Genomic DNA, 17,438 nt, shown 5'->3' with positions numbered 1-17,438 from the left:
TCTCAGCCAAGGGCCGCCCCAAAACTTCTGCTTACAAGTCTGCCCTAAAAAGATACTTCAGCCACTTTAGAAAATTCCAAAAAAGAAAAATACATGAGCTATGTAGTCTTTAGACTCACTGTGCTCAACAGGGTAGGACTCAGTAGTGTAAATGTGGCCTAATTTGCTCCTTAGGGTAATACTAAGACAGCTATACTGTTCAAGAGGCCAATTGATTTTTATAATTATTATTTTATTTAAAAGGATATAAAGATTTACAAAATAAAGTCAGTTTAATGCATAAGCAAGCATATTACCATTTTCAAAGCTTGATACAAAATTGAAATGAAGCAATATGTCTCTTCAAATACAAAAACACTAAAAATCTTAAAAATCTCTAAAAAGCTTTATTAGGGTGGGCAAGTGGCATAAAGCCCCCCTTTTTCCCTAGTTTCCCTACATCTCTATCCGCCCTTTACCTACACTGAGCAACAGGCAAACAGACCTAGAAAAACTACATTAGAAAAATAGTCCAATGAGGTAATCTAAAGGAAAGAAGAATGAATGAATGAATGAATGAATGAATGAATGAATGAATGAATATTGTCCATAGTAAAAGTTCCTTTTTCAAGCTTCGCTGGAAGCCCCCTTCTTCTTCGTCTCTCACGCTGTCATCCAATCAAGGCACGAGGTCAGGTAAACAGTTCCTCCTTATTTTCTTTCTTTTCTTCTCATGGGAACAGGTGTTGTTGTCCTTAGCACATCTGTAGCTCCGCCATAACAAATGCCCAGTCTTCTTATCTAGGAATGTTCTCTTCAGGCCTACAAGAAAACATTCCCACACCCTCTGGAATATACACTGTCAGCGTACAGAATCATTTATACAGAGAACCAATATGGAATCCTTTTTACATTGTTCACTACTACATATCCCATCTTCAGTACAAGATTTAATCCACATAAATCAATCCATGACACATGCCACCATAGCACTTTTTCTTCTCCAGTGGTGACTGCATATGACACTGGTTCCATTATTCCTGTCACCTTTGCCAGGATCCATGCCGATCCACCATTATAATTTTGGGCATAAACCATATCACCCACTTGAAATGACCGAGGGGTCTCAGAGGCCTCATGCCTTGGGGGACGATACAATGTCAAGTCTGGATGCAGTCTGTCCAACAACGATGTAAGCTGCCTAATCATCAGTAATTCCGCAGGACTCCTCCCTGTCCTCGTATGTGGGGTGATGTGTTGTTGTAATAAACATTCAGCCAGCCTTAATGGCCAATCCCCATGGAGTATTCTCCGCAGAGACTCCTTTGTCATCTGCACCATTCTTTCAGCTTGCCCATTAGTCAATGGATGAAATGGGGCTGCTATAATCTGACGGATCACATTAGCTGCTATGAATCATTGGAACTACGCCAAGGCAAAACTGTATGCCATTGTCTGATACTATTGTATCTGGTAATCCATATGTCAAAAACAACCATCGCAATACCCAGATTACGACAGCCAATGTCACTGATGAAACGAGAACCACCTCCAGCCACTTTGAATATGAATCCACAACAATAAGGAAAACTTGACCTTGGGAAGGGCCTGTATAATCTATATGCAGCCTCGACCACTGTGTCTTTGTTGTCTCCAAATGCTCTACATGTGCCTGTGGAATAGCCGACTGAGATTCCTGATATGATGGGCAGACTTGAACCCATTTCTCAATTTCTTGGTCCATTCCGGGCCACCAGACATAACTATAGGTCAATGCCTTCATGCATACTATTCTCAGATGTTTCATATGCAATGCGTCCAAAACTCTTTATCGTAGTTTAGATGGAATAATAATCCTATTTTCCCATAGCAAATACCTTTTATGCACTGACAATTCATGCTGGCATGAATAAAAAGGCTTAAAATCACTTTCCAGCCTCCCAGATGGCCATGCCTTCCATGCCCAATTTAAAACTCTAGATAATATTGGATCCCTACTTGTATGACAAGCTACATCTGAAGCATGAAGTGGTGGTGGGGTAAATCCTCTATCAATATAATACCATATGCAGGAGTAGGATCTGCCTCTGTACTTGCCAGTGGTAACTGACTAAGGGCATCAGCATTTCCCAGTGCTTTTCCTGGACGGTGACATAACACATAATCATATGCTGCAAGAAACACAGACCAATGCAGCATCCGTGGAGACAAAATCTGAGGTGTTTGTTGATCTGAGGCAAAATTCCTAACAATGGTTTGTGGTCCATAACAATTTCAAATTGCTGGCCATACACATAATCATGAAATTTCTTTACTCCTGCAACAAAAGCAAGAGCTTCCTCATCAATATGTGCATAATTTCTCTCAGTCACCAATAAAGTCCTTGAAAAATATGGAATCAGAGCTTCCTGCCCATCAGACATGACTCAATACAGCACCCGCTCCATACAGTGATGCATCACATGCTAGGACAATTGATTTCCTTTCATCAAAATGAGTGAGCATGCTTTCAGAAGACAACAGTTTTTTTACAGCCTCAAATGCCTCATTCTGCTTCCGGCCCCATGCCCAAGGGGTCTTCCCATCCAACAACCGATGCAGAGGCTCAGCCACCGAAGCCTTATAGGGTAAAAATACATGGTAAAAATTTAAAAGTCCCACAAATGATTGGAGTTTCTTCTTTGAACATGGCACTGGGGCATTCCTTATTGCTTGTATGTTGGTGTCTGTGGGATGGACACCCACCACATCTATCAAAACCCCCAGAAACTCCACCTGTAATACCCCAAACTGACACATTTCTTTTTTTCACCTTCAGGCCGGCATCCTGCAGGTGGCCCAGGACCTCTTGGAGATGCTCAGACAGTGCCCCCGTTGAACCTCCTCCCACCAGAATATCATCAAAATATGCAATAACTCCAGGAATTCCCTTCAGTAAACTCTCCATTAAACTTTGAAAAATTCCTGGAGCCACACTTGCTGCAAGCTGCAGTTGCTTGACCTTAAAAGCACCCCAGTGAATCACTATAATTTGAACCTCTGCTGTGGCATCATCTACTGACAGTTGTTGATATGCCTGAGCTAGATCCAATTTAGCAAAAACCCTTCCCCTGCCAATGATGCCAAGTGATGACTTACTACTGAAACAGGGTGTGCATGTTGTTGTAATGCCTTATTAATAATGCACTTATAATCCACACAAATTCACACTGTTCCATTTTCCTTAAGGGGGGGTCATAATTGGGGATTCTGACTGAGCATGTACCACTGGTCCTAATGTTCCCTGCGCAATCAGCCAGTCTAACTCCTCACCTGTTTGGGGCTTTAATGCGAATGGCACCCTCCTGGCCCTCAACTGCCTAGGTACTATACCTGGTTCAAGATTAAATGATATTGATGGACCCTTATATAACGCCAATGAATCATCAGATACACTAGGGAACTCCTGATAAATTGCTTCAGCATTTGACTGGTCTACTTCATGAATGCCCAGCACTGTAATCCCCAATGGCTCAAACCAGTCCAAACACGGCAGGTTTGTGTGACGGCCTTGCACAACAACAAGCCATGGGGGGGCCGCTGAACTGATAGTCCACTCGAAATGTCCCCATCCCTGCTCCTAGAACATGCCATCCCTGAAATTCCACCAACTGTACTGGTAGTGGTTCCAAGCTCCAATTTCTTTTCACTGTACAAATCTGACGAAAAGTCTCTCTTGAAATTATTGACAGGGCTAACCCCGAATCAACCTCCATTTCGCATGGGACCTCCTGAATGTGCACTGCTACTCCAATTTTGCACCTGTTTTTCCCCTGCCACGTGCTCTGCACTTCACATCATGAAAATGGCAAGACTTCTTCTCATGCTGCCCTCCACAGCTTGTACACACAGTCCAATGAGGCAGTTTGTTCCTTTTCACTTTCTTTATCTTAGTCCAATGTACCTCCTCTTCCTCTCCAGAATTATCCTCCACGCTCCCCTGAAGGACTGGTTAAGCTTTCTGTAGCAGTGGTGAACGCTCTGTCATGCGGACCTCATGCATCGACTGGTCTGCCACCTCTGCTGCCATTGCCTCCTCCAGAGTTATGTTAAAGGTCAGTTCTTCTTAGCAAACAAACACCGCTGCAGTTTCTCATCCCTCAGTCCATGCACCAGCCAATCCCTGAAAGCTGTTTCTAAATCTGTAAATTTACAATGCATGGCTGCTTGTCGCAAGGCTGTTGCAAATCCTCTGATGGAGTATCGTTGTGCTTGTTCTCTTTTATGCAGTACATCACAGATATGAGTACACCTCACATTTCATAAATATGTTAGTACATATATCTTGTCATGTGACAACACTGAAGAAATTACACTTGGCTACAATGTAAAGCAGTGAGTATATAGCTTGTATAACAGTGTAAATGTGCTGTCCCCTCAAAATGAGGCAACACACAGCCATTAATGTCTAAACCGCTGGCAACAAAAGTGAATACATCCCTAAGTGACAATGTCTAAATTGGGCACAAAGTGTCAATATTTCGTGTGGCCACCATTATTTTCCAGCACTGCCTTGGGCACAAAGTTCACCAGGGCTTCACAGGTTGCCACTGGAGTCCTCTTGCCCTCCTCCATGACAACATCACAGAGCTGGTGGATGTTAGAGACCTTGTGCACCTCCACCTTCCGTTTCAGGATGCCCCACAGATGCTGAATAGGATTTAGGTCTGGAGACATCCTTGGCTGGTCCATCACCTTTACCCTCAGCTTCTTTAGCAAGGCAGTGGTTGTTTTGGAGGCGTGTTTGGGGTCGTTATCATGTTGGAATACTGTCGTGCGGCTCAGTCTCTGAAGGGAGGGGCTCATGCTCTGCTTCAGTATGTCACAGTACATGTTGGCATTCATGGTTCCCTCAATGAACTGGAGCTCCCCAGTTCCGGCAGTGCTCATCCCAGATCATGACACTCCCACCATGCTTGACTGGAGGCACGACACAGTTGTCTTTGTACTCCTCACCTGGTTGCCGCCACACATGCTTGACACCATCTGAACTAAATAACTTTATCTTGGTCCCATTGGACCACAGGACATTGGTCCAGAAATCCATGTCCTTAGTCTGCATGTCTGCAACAAACCGTATGCGGGCTTTCTTGTGCATCATCTTTAGAAGAGGCTTCCTTCTGGGATGACAGCCCTGGAGACCAATTTGATGAAGTGTGCAGTGTATGGTCTGAGCACTGACAGGCTGACCCTTCACCCCTTTAACCTCTGCAGCAATGCTGGCAGCACTCATATGTCTATTTCCCAAAGCCAACCTCTGGATATGATGCTGAGCATGGGCACTCAACTTCTTGGGTCAACCATGGTGTAGCCTGTTCTGAGTGGAACCTGTTTTGTTAAACTGCTGTATGGTCTTGGCCACGTTGCTGCACTTCAGTTTCAGGGGTTTGGCAATCTTCTTACAGCCTAGGCCATCTTCATGTAGAGCAACAATTAGTTTTTTCACATCCTCAGATAGTTCATTCCCATGAGGTGGCCGATGTGGAACTTCCAGTGACCAGTCTGGGAGAGAGAGAGTGATAACACTTGCTATCCCTTCACACCTGAGACTTGTGGCACAAATGGTTCACATGATATCAGGCAGGGAAAATGGCTACTTGGGCCCAATTTGGACATTGTCACTTAGGGATGTACTCATTTTTGTTGCCAGCATTTTAGACATTAATGGCTGTGTGGGGACAACACATTTACACTGTTATACAAGCTGTGTACTGACTGCTTTACATTGTAGCCAAGTGTCATTTCTTCAGTGCTGTCACATGAAAAGATATATGTACTAAAATATTTATGAAATGTGAGAAGGTGTACTCATTTCTGTGATATACTGTAAAATACATGTCAGCAAGCTATTTCAGAGGGTTGAGGTGAAAAGTGATTCTGCAGTTTCTCTTTAACCACATTGTGTTTCCTGCAATGGCACTGGTGCAGTAAGTGCACTGGCAATTTCAAAAATTTGCCCCCCCCCACACACACACACTAAATAGTGTAGCCTTCTTCAAAACCATGTCTGTAATTCCTTGAGCAGTCAAATAAAATTCAAAATGTGTTGTGTAACAGTGCCAATCTTCGGCTGCTTAGCGAAACGACTCAAACTGACCCCTACCAGCAATTCTCACCATCACATTGCTTCTTGGGTGGGGCACTCACTTCAGTAATTCAGGCTACCTCCCCTGTCACATCCCATCTTCATTGCCAGTGTTAAATAGTAGATTCAGTAACTCAAAGTCATAAATCAGCAAGCCTTTATTCAGCATTTCTCAGCAACAAGATAAGGCAAAAGACACGAAGTAGAACACACATGCACATTTATACAACACTCACTCAAGGAACCACCCCGCTCCCACTAATGACCTACGACTGGCCAACAATCCAACAGCACAGTCAACAACTGCTCCCACTGCTACACTACATAACAGCTGCCTAAAATAAATCCATGACACCTGTTGTGGTCCTAGAGTTGCTTCTGTGTCAAAAGAATGTGAGATTTGGATCACTGAGGGCCTGGTCACATGAGGTAAATGTAGTCCAATTATCCTCCAGTTTGTTGCTTTTTTTTTCCTGGTCACATAACACACAGTCAAGATCAAGACATTTTCCCAGCCAGCAATGTAACTGTGGAACAATTCCCCATTGCCAAGAGGGTTGTGTTATTTTGTACCTTTGTCGTACAGATTCCTTACCAGGATTGCCTGTGTGCACAACCTGCCCTGCTTCTTTTCAGGATCAAAGCCAGGTAGGTGGCTGTCATTACTGAGGCACGTATATTAATTTTTAAAAATGTTCATGCCTGATACATTGATATCTTTGTACAAGTACATCACTGGGGGGCCACCACCATTACATTACTGGTGAGAAATAATATTTTTTTTTATTTCTATGTGAAGATATTTTGAACCATCAGTATGCCAATATCATGGGGGTGTTGATTGATCACCAGCACTGCTGTGTGGACATCCCATGCTGTGGATACCCCATGTCCATTGTGTGCAGTGCATTTCTTCAGGAGCAGCCAGTGCAACAGAGGGACACTTTCCTAAACAGAACCCCTTCCCAATCAATGTTCCCTCCAATTTTCAGTCCCTCTGGACAGGGCTCCACCCCCCCCGTGCGCATGTTTGCCCTGCTGTACAGGTGAGGTCCCCCCCCCCCAGACTCCACTGTAACTGGAATAAAAGGGGCTGGAAACTATCACTGTGAGTGCACAGGGAAGAAGGAAAGCTATGCAGAGAGGGTGGAGTAACACATGCTCATGCAGTCACATACCTTAGAGCAGTGGTGTCGAACTGTGGCCCTCCAGATGTTCTTGGCCTTCAACTCCCAGAAATCCTGGCCAGCAGAGGTGGTGGTGAAGGCTTCTGGGAGTTGAAGTCCAAGAACATCTGGAGGGCCACAGTTCGACACCACTGCCTTAGAGGGAACCTTGTTCCTGATATATTTATGTATCAATGAATATTATTGAAACAAGAGAGAAAGAAGCCAGTACCGTGGTGTAGCCAGCCATAACACTTCAAACAGGGGGAAATAAATTGGTACCATTAAAAGTTCTTCAGACATTCATCCCAGGATATTAACCATGTGACCATGATTCAGTACAACGGAGGTATGGAAAGTACTGGAAGAACTAGAAAACATTTCCCTCATATGACCAATGCCTGAGCCAGCAAGTGAGCAATCTGTCCGTATCACTACCACCGTTTTAGACACGTTTGCTTCCTTGAAGCACATCTCAGCCATTTGTCTCAGAAGACCCAAAACAAAGAGCTCAGCAGATTTGTGTGTGAAAGAGGGAAGGAGGGTGAGAGGGAGGGAAGCATAAACTGAGCAGAGTGACTGCTGAAAGAAGGTATACAAATTGCACAAAATCCAAACCCTAGTATCAATCACAATCATTATTTTGATTATTAAAATGGATAAGACGATGATGACTATGACAATGATGGTGACAATGACAATGATGAAAGAGAAAGTCTAATCTTCCTCCCGCACCTGCTACAAATACTGTTTGCCTACAAATGCAGAATCATTATATTGGTCAATGGCATGGAATGTGGTGGGATTTTGAAAGATCAGCTTGTACTGTGCTTCACTCAGTTTAACATACCCTGTGGTCTCCTGAGTAACCTACCTTGCTGCCCTTGAAGCTGGCCAATTGTTCAGAAAGTTAGCAAAGCTAGACCAAGTAAATGCAAGGCATAATTTAAATCTTGTTGCAAAATGATGACCTTGTAGGCCCCTTCCAACTTCACTTTTCTATGATTCTATGATCTGGAAGGGCCAATAAACAATTAAAAGGAACACAAGTGCTGGCAATGAGCTGTACCTTTAGCTAGATAGCAAGCCAAGAAGGGGCTGCTAAAGTTCTCCTGGAACTTGGAGAACAAATGGTTCCAAGTTGCTGGGGAGTTGTCTGGCAACTTGTGGCTTCCTATTGTGGCCTCTTGCACGGGAAATCATTGTCATGTGCTCCCACCTGGATCTGGCAAATGCAAAAGTTACATGGCTGCTAGCTATCAAACATGATAATTGTTGGTGTTTAGACTGCCTCTGGTTGGTAGGTACTGAGCGCAAGTGAAGAGGGTGATTATTGCCATGCTTGAGAGCTTGCTTGCCCACCACAACAGATAGGATCCTCAACTAGATGGATCTTTGGTTCAATCCAGAAAGGTAAACACTTTACAAGAATCAGTAAGAATTGATTATTTACTTACAAAGATCCCCAAAAGTTCAGTCTCTGCTGCAAAACCCCCTTTTCATCTCCTCTTCCAAACATATTTTTAAAAGCAATTGTCTTCTTTCCATCGGTTGAAATGCTTGCAAACTGTGCATTCCTTGTTTCATGACAGCTTCCAGTTTATATCAATTTTATCCTTAAAAATGAATAGTCCTGGTACTAAAAGGTTACAACCTGTTACTCCCATATTTGTTTTTGTAGACTGGTCGGATTGAACCAAACTACCCTAAAGTTTGTGGCCATCAAGGGAATGTGCTTGATATCAAATGGAATCCCTTCATTGAGAACATCATCGCATCTTGTTCAGAAGACACCTCAGTAAGTAGATGACATTACTGTGTATAGTTGCATTATAAGTAGTAATAGTAGTAGTAGTAGTGACCACCACCACAACAGTAAGTGCTTTGTGGTTCTACCTGACTTTTAACCTTTTGACTAGATAGTTAAATTATTGCACTAAAGCAGAGGTCATCAACCCCCGATCCGCGGCCTGGTGCCGGTCCATGGACCAGCCGGAAATGGGCTGCAGACACGGATCTCTGCCCCCCGCCCACCCACACAGGGGGCGTGTCATGCTTGCAGAGGGGCATGTCGAGATCTGGTGGAGGCAGCACCCGTCACGAGCCGGGACTCCTCGCCTTCCCTGCAACCAGCAGCGGCTCAGCCTTTGTGCGTACCAGCTGGTGGGGTGGCCTGAGTGTGCCTGGCAGCAACCGCTCTTCCCTGCCACACTGCCTGGCCCCCCCAGCCGCAAGGAGCTGAGCTGCTTCCGGTTGCAGGCAAGGCGAGGAGTCCAGGCTCGTGACTGCCCCTGAGGGTCTGTCCAGGCCCTGGGGAAGAGAGGCAGTTGGAGCAGAAGCCACTGCTTCCCGCTGGGGTGCTGCTGCCAGCTCTTAACTCAGGGAGCTGCTCCAGCCGGCTTGTCAGTCCACCTTCCGGGGTCCCGGTCTCCTGCCTCCGCTGCTCCTCTTGGTGCTGCTGCTGTGTGCTGATTTGGCAAGGCAAAGAGGGGGGCTGGGCCCAGGAGGCGCCTCTGGCCCCTGAAGGAGGAGGGCGAGAGCCCCTCTGTCTTGGGACTTGGCTCAGCTTCGAAGGAGGTGCACCCATCCAAATCCTCCTGTGATTTCACTGCGCTGTGCTAGTAGCAGCCGCGAGGAGGGGAGTGGGCTTGCCTGATGTGGTCAGAGGGCAGGCGGGGACTTGGCGCACGCGAAGAGGCAGTGGGGGGAGCTTCCTGCAAAGAGACGGTGGCAGCTGCATGCTCCGTTGCCCACCTCTTCTCAAGCGGGCTGGCCCACGAGGCAATGGGAAGAGGGCTACCTGAAGCAAAGCCCCTCCAATGGGAGCATCTGAGGAAGGAATTGGCAGATCCCCTGCCAGGTGGAAGACATTGGTTCCTGCCCACACACACCCCCCCCTTAGGACAAGCGGGAAACACGACCCCAATGCCAGCTGGGAGTGAACCATCGCTCCTGCCTCCACGCCTGTGTTTGAGGCTCTGCCTTTCTCCCTTGAGCTGGCTGGGTGGCTCCGGCTTTGCCTTCCTGGCGGTGCCTTCTAGGAGAAGGGCCTGCCTGAGCAGCCGGGCCAAGCGGCAGAAGGAGGAAGGGTCCCAGTGCCCCCCCCCCAAGATGGAAGGGCTGGTAAACCTCTGAAAATTACTTTTTGAGGAGGGAGTCCCCAGAAGTCTGAATCCACTTTAGGGCCCATCAGAAGTATCTGTGGGATCAGCCTGTGTTTGCACTGGTGTAATCTTGAACCCCGCAGGCCTTTTCCTGGCTCTTTTTAGCGCAAAAGGTCCCTTTTCCCACCTCTATGCAAGGCGCCTGGGAAAACACGGAGCGCCTCTTTTCCTCCCAACTTCTCCGCAAGCCCCGCCTCGCCAAGACCCCTCGCCCTCATCAATGGTCTGGGCAAGGAAAGAACCTTTCTGGCCCCTTCTTCCCATCAGTTTCATTTCCTTCCCAAACATCTGTGCCAATTCCTTCAGCCATCCTTTTAATAATTGCAGAGGGTGGGGCAAGAAGTGGGGGGTGGGGGTGGGGAGCTGCTTTCCTCCAGCAAAGCTGCAGCTTTGCCTGCCTCTCCCCTCCTCCTCTTTCTTCCTGGGCTGCCCTGTCGGAGCCCTCGAGCAACCACGGGGCAGCACCGAGTGGGCGGAGGGACTGGGATCGCGAGGAGGGGAGGAGACGGAGGCAGCCAAAGGCAGCGGCGGCAGGTGGTGGAGCTGCTGCTGCTGACGCAAACAGGAAGATGCAACTGCCGTCTCCCCGGCAACCCCATGTAACTACGATATGCTGAGGGGGCATGGTAATCGTTTTTAAACCTCAGATTCTTCCTGTTAGATATTTTTAAAAAGTGGAGTTTGGTAAATTCTTCAGAAATGAACTAACGTAGGGTTTTAAAACATTTGCACAGGACAAATACAACAAGTACCATCTGTTCCTAGCATGGAAATGTTCAACCTCCCTGCCACAAAAGTTTTAAAGGAGCAAAAAAGTAAAAAAAAAACCCAACCGAACAGAAAAAAAGCAGTGTAAACCTTAATTCTGCATGGTTCAATACAAAGGGACTGCAGTCACATTTAAAGCCTGGAAGGATCTAGACCTTTTGGTTTCAATTATATTTGAATTTTTAAAATCTGAAGTTCTTTCCATTCCATTGTTGTTATTGTTTAGTCATTAGTCGTGTCTGACTCTTCGTGACCCCATGGACCAGAGCATGCCAGAACCTTCTGTCTTCCACTGCCTCCCAGAGTTGGGTCAAATTCATGTTGGTCGCTTCGATGACACTGTCCAACCATCTCATCCTCTGTCGTACCCTTCTCCTCTTGCCTTCACACTTTCCCAACATCAGGGTCTTTTCCAGGGAGTCTTCTCTTCTCATGAGATGGCCAAAGTACTGGAGCCTCAGCTTCAGGATCTGTCCTTCCAGTGAGCACTCCGGTTTGATTTCCGTTACAGTTGATAGGTTTGTTCTCCTTGCAGTCCAGGGGACTCTCAAGAGCCTCCTCCAGCGCCACAATTCAAAAGCATCACTTGTAATTTGTTATACAGTGGGAAGAGGAAGCCAAGTGCAGCCAGACATGCATTCTAGACTTTAAGAAGGCCAATTTCAGTAAACTTTGGGAATTACTGGCTGTAATTCCATGGGCAAAGATACTGAAAGAGAAGGGAGTTCAGGATGGATGGGAATTGCTTAAAAGGGAGATACTAAAGGCACAATCTAAAACTGTTCCAATAAGAAGGAAAAATGGGAGATGTCCAAAGAAACCAGAATGGTTGACTAAAGAACTTTCAACTGAGCTAAGTGTTAAAAAAACATGTATAAGAAATGGAAAAATGGAGAAAACACCAAAGTAGAATACAAGCAAGTAGCCAATAAATGTAGGGGGAAGGTAAGAGAAGCAAAAGATGACACCCAGGTCTATCTCTCCTTCCACCCTTCTGCAGTGGATGTGGCCCCATTCCTTGAGCACTGCCTAGATGCTGTATTGGGGTGGATGAAGGATAACAGATTGAGGCTGATCCCGGACAAGATAGAAATCCTGTGGGTGGAGGCCCCTAGTGTCTGTGGTTTGGGAGCCTCCCTTTCCTTTGGTGGGGTCTCTCTTACTACAAAGGATGAGATGCACAGTTTGTTTTTTAAATATTTTTTATTATATTTTAACTAAAAGATAAACATAAAATACACAAACCAAAATGCAATTTAACTGTGTTCCCCACCACCGTAGATGGAACCTCTTGCAATAATCTTCTTCTTCTTCCATCTATATCCTTCCTCTTCTTTTATTGTTCTCTTCTCCAGAACTGCATTGATTCTTGATTTGGAGCTTTCCCCTTTCCTCTTGTTAGTACATATTCCAAGAATCTGTCCCATATTTCATAAAAAATATTCTTTTTCAACTCTCCTTTCCTAAACTTTAGATTACAAGTTAATTTATTATTTATACAGTAGCTATATTCCATATTTCATTATACCATTCATCCATTTGAAATTCAGATTTTGATTTCCATTGCCTAGCTATTATTAATCTCGCTACTGTTAATAAATTAGTTATCAATACTTTAAGCATCATATTCCACATTCTCAAATATTGATAAGAAAGCAATCTCAGGATTCAATTCTATGTCTTTTTCACATATATCATTTAATTCTTTAAAAATTTGTTTCCAAAATCTGTGTACTTTTTCACATTCCCACCACATACGAAAATATGTACCAATTTCCTTCTCACATTTCCAACAGACATTCAGATAACTAGCACTAATTTTATTTAATTTTGTTTGTTGTAAATACCATCTTAGACACAGTTTAAATTTTTCCCCTTATTCTCACTGACATAAATCTTAAAACCCTCATATTCTACATCTTCCTCCATTCTTCCTCGTTTATCCTTTTTCCAAAGTCTTGTTCCCACACTAGCTTCACCCCTTCTTTATCGCTTTCTTTTTCTTCTAGATCGAGCAGGAATCTGTAAATTTTACTCACTGTGCCCTTTACTGAATCATTCATATTTCTTTCCCCATTTATTAGTCCGTCTTTCTAATTGTATATAATTCAACCATGAGATATTCTTACTCTGAAGAATTGGTTTCATTTGCGCTATTGATCTCATTTCATACAACCAATCTTTCAATCTAATCACTTTTTTCTTTAAATAATTCCACATACACTTTCATATTGACAGGAAAATTATCTATTTCTGTCACTAATCCAAATGGAGAGTTAGATGAGCATAAATTCTTTCAATATTTATACCATATGTTTAACATTGTCTTATATGCGCAATTTGGGCATACTCCTGGACCCAGCACTATCAATGGAATCCCAGATAGTGTCTGTGGTCTGCACCACCTATTTTCATCTAAGGCAAATCGCTCAGCTGCATCCCTACCTTGACACCCGGTCCCTCATCACACTGGCCCATGCACTGGTAGTCTCGAGATTAGACTACTGTAATGGTCCCTATGTGGGGCTGCCCTTGGGGCTATCATGGAGACTCCAGTGGGTCCAGAACTTGGCCGCCAGATTTTTAAGTGGGGTGAGGAGACATTCGCATATTTCCCCCACCTTGGCTGCCCTGCACTGGTTATCCGTTTCTGTGCCAGCTTCAAGGTAATAGTGTTAACATACAAATCCCTAAATGGTTTGGGACCTCATTATTTGACAGAATGCCTTCTTCTGACTAGATCAGCCCATCCAGTAAGATCCTCCCAGGCCAGGCTATTGAGGGTTCTGACCCCGAGAGAGAGCCATAAATCAATGGCTAGAGAACCAGGTCTTCTCAGTGGTAGCTCCACAATTGTGGAATGCTCTCCCGCCCAAAATTTACTTGGCATCCTCAGTGGGAACTTTGAAAAAAAAAACTAAAAACATTCCTTTTTAAACAGGCCTTCTTGGACTCTATTCCACCTTGATCCAAGTTACAATTCAACCCCACCATCTTTCCCTTTTTATGTTAATGTTTATCAATGTTATTTTTAGTTGTTTCAATTGTATAGATGAATTTATACATTATTTTGTTATCATACTGTCTGTTTTATTGTTCTGTGTGAACTGCCCAGAGTGGCCTGGGTTGCCACATGGGCAGTATACAAATCAAATCAAATCAATCAGTCAATCAATAAACTCATTTTCCATTCTGTTTCAGGAGCACACTGCTCTAAAACCTTTTTTTGTGGTTGAAAATATCTAAATATTGCTAAAACAACATCTAAATTTGTGTGAAAAACTTTAGAAGGCAATATTGGAAGATGTTTCATAATGCAAAGCTTCCCTTGATAATTCTTTGGTTTCAAAGTGTGTGAGGAGATGTGTTTTGTGGTACTTGTTTTTCAACATCTCACAGGTGCCAAAGACTCCTGCGTGAGAACCAATCTATTGTTTTGTCTTCCTGGGGAGAATGCATCAAAGCTGTATCTCAAGAGTCATGAACACTGAATTCTATCCTAATTGTTTACCAGCCTGGGAATGGGAGATTGGACTTTGGAAAGTTACAAGTTTGGCGTGGACTTTCAAATGAAGGACTTTATGCTGATTGGATACCATCACGATACAGAGACTGATTTAAGTTATAAAAAGGGGAGCTAGGTGTGTGTGTGAGTTGGAGAAGGAGGAGGAGGGAATGACAGGTTCTTCTTCGTGGTGTCTGTGAATGTGCACTATAGGGTTTGATCTGTGCTTGTGCAGAGGTTTCCAGAATATTCTAGAGCTTTATCATGTGTTCACCAGGACCGCCCCCCCCTCACAGTATACATGGTCCACCTGTCCTGGTGATTACCTCAGTTCCTTTTTGCTGCTGCTGAGGTTTCATCTCTTGACAAGCTCTCTGTTCACCTTGCTTTTGATTTGTTTACTAAAACAGATACAGAGAGAAAAATTACTAAGAAACTTTTTGAACTGTTTCCCCTCTCCCAACCACCCCTTTCCCCCCTTCCTGCCATTTTATGGCCCCCTGTCATGAGTGCAGCCAAAGATCTGGAACCTGAAGGGTTAACTGTAGCTGAGGAGAATGCTGAGCACTCAGAAATACAAACACCTGAATCGCCTCCAGAATCTCCTCCCCCAGTAGACAGGCTTCGGGCCAGGCTTTGGGGAAGACTTATGACAAAAAGGTCAGAGGATCACTTGAAGGCTGCCCACAGAAACATCTGATCAACTAGCCCTGAGTTCTGACAGGATGAAAAGGCTTCCAGCAGTTCAAAGGCTGTTTTTACTATATAAACAGCTCTGAGATGGCTGAAAATCTGTGGAAGCAACAAGTCAAATCTCTGGCTTGCATCCACGCTCCTGACAGCCTTGAACCTTGTTCCCTGAACCCTTGGCTTTGGACTCTGACCCTGGACTATGTTGTGTGAGTTGGCTTTGGTATTTGGATATTGCCTCTGCATTCCCTGAATTCTTGACATAGGACTGGTTTATCAGACTCTGCTGTTGTAACCCCCGGGAACGTGACCCCCCCCCCCCCACAGGGCCTTTCAAGCAGTTCACCTCATGCCCTAATAAAATCCCCCTTTCTGATGGACACGACTTGTGTCTCTTTTGCCTTGAGGAGTCACATCAACCCTCATCTTGCCAGGCCTGCAGAAATCTCACGAAACAGGCTTTCAAACCTAGACAACAGCACCTCAGATCTTTTGTTTGGGAACGTTCCCTCTGACCATTACCATCTTCGATGGAGGCCACACCAATTCCCCAGCCTCTTGGCACGGCCTCTGCAGAAATGCCTTCCACCTCTCCGATATCATAATTGGCTCTATCAAAACCTAAATCCAAGTTGACCTCGAAATCCAAGAGCTCAGGATCAACATTGAAATCTGCACCAACCTCAAAATCACCCTCAACATCCAACTATTCTAAATAAATCAAGAAAAAGAAGATATCTTCTTTGGACTCCCCCCCCCCATCAAATCTAAGCTTCTGTTCAGCACCCAACAAAGATACTTCCTCACTTCCCATCCAGGATGTCTTGATTCTCCTTCTGCAGATTGTTTGTCTTGATTCTCTTTCTGTGGACGATGACTCCATCCCTCCACCCTCTGGCCATCCATCATCTCCTCTACTTACCCAGTCACTAGACTTGGGTAATACTTTGGCTGAAGTGAGAATGAGCACACAATTCGAGCCCCAAATCTGTGGGTTGCTCTGTCTCTGCTTTCAAATCGGATTTAGCATCTGTCTTAGCTGATCCACTGCCCCTAACCAAATGATCTCATGAATGCTCACATGAATGCTTCCCATAGGAGCACTAGGTTGACCCTGAGTTTTAGCAGGATGAAGTGTTTAGATGGCTGCTGCTGCTATAAAATCTTCACCCAGAGGCTTAGAAGCTTGTGGAAGCAACAAGTCAACACTCTGGCTTGCATCTATGCTCCTGCTTATCTTGGACCTTGTTTTCTGGACCCTAGGCTTTGGACTCTGACTATGGTTTGTGTTTTGGCTTTGGCATTTTTGTATCTGCTTTGCATCTTCTGGACTTCTGATATTGGACTGGCTTATTGAACGTTTGCCTGTTGAAACCCCCTGGGAATGTGACAAACAGTAGCCCTTGCCAGGAAACCACAACTGTGATGCTAGCCATGAATAAAGGTTTGGCTGGTTCACAGTTACTGGAACATCATGTTCTGAAAAGTTGATCAAGCTTAACTGTGCCAAAAGCAGTCCTAAACTGCCATCTGATTGCACCATGAGCTACATTTATTGCATTGTGTGAATAAATTGATTATGTAGTTGATTTGTAGACTGAGGGCCTTGTTGGGTAAAATGTAGCCCATATTTGCAGAGGCAAGTACTTAAGGTGTTTTGAAAGTTGGCCTGCTGAAGCAATAAAAAGTCCTGGGTCACCTTAAAAATTAACATTTTTACTGAGAGAAAAGCTTTTCTTGGGAGGTAATCCATTTTTGAAGGGGCAGGCAGATGGGAGCAAAATAGATAAAGATGTCATTTTGCAAAATGCTTTTGCTTTCTTGTTCTTCAAGGTTCGAATATGGGAAATACCAGATGCAGGCTTGAAGCACAACATGACAGAGGCTGTCCTGGAGCTGTATGGACACAGCCGGCGTGTTGGCCTTGTAGAGTGGCACCCAACCACCGCCAATATCCTATTCAGTGCAGGATATGACTATAAGGTGAGCTGGGCAAAATCTTTCTCACACATTCCTTGAAAATCCTTAGGAGTGATGGAATT

At 44.6% G+C, this 17,438-nt stretch overlaps 1 protein-coding gene across 4 annotated transcripts in view; it reads left to right on the top strand.

Moving 5' to 3' along the window:
* The window catches only part of CORO2B (coronin 2B), a 173,548-nt gene that overhangs the window by 119,754 nt on the left and 36,356 nt on the right, over positions 1-17,438 (top strand). For 2 of the 4 annotated variants that reach the window (XM_020808151.3, XM_020808150.3), the window contains exons 3-4: positions 8,951-9,067; positions 17,230-17,379. In XM_020808151.3, coding sequence (XP_020663810.1) covers positions 8,951-9,067; positions 17,230-17,379 — 267 coding nt within the window. Of the gene's footprint in view, positions 1-3,939; positions 4,074-6,689; positions 6,752-8,950; positions 9,068-17,229; positions 17,380-17,438 lie in introns of all 4 variants that reach the window. The other 2 variants (XM_078380873.1, XM_078380874.1) reach the window with 2 other exon arrangements.

Source organism: Pogona vitticeps, chromosome 12 (genome assembly GCF_051106095.1).
Source record: "Pogona vitticeps strain Pit_001003342236 chromosome 12, PviZW2.1, whole genome shotgun sequence".
NCBI lineage: Eukaryota > Metazoa > Chordata > Lepidosauria > Squamata > Agamidae > Pogona > Pogona vitticeps.
The sequence above is the reverse complement of the archived record's forward strand: the minus strand, read 5'-3'. Positions and strand labels throughout refer to the sequence as shown.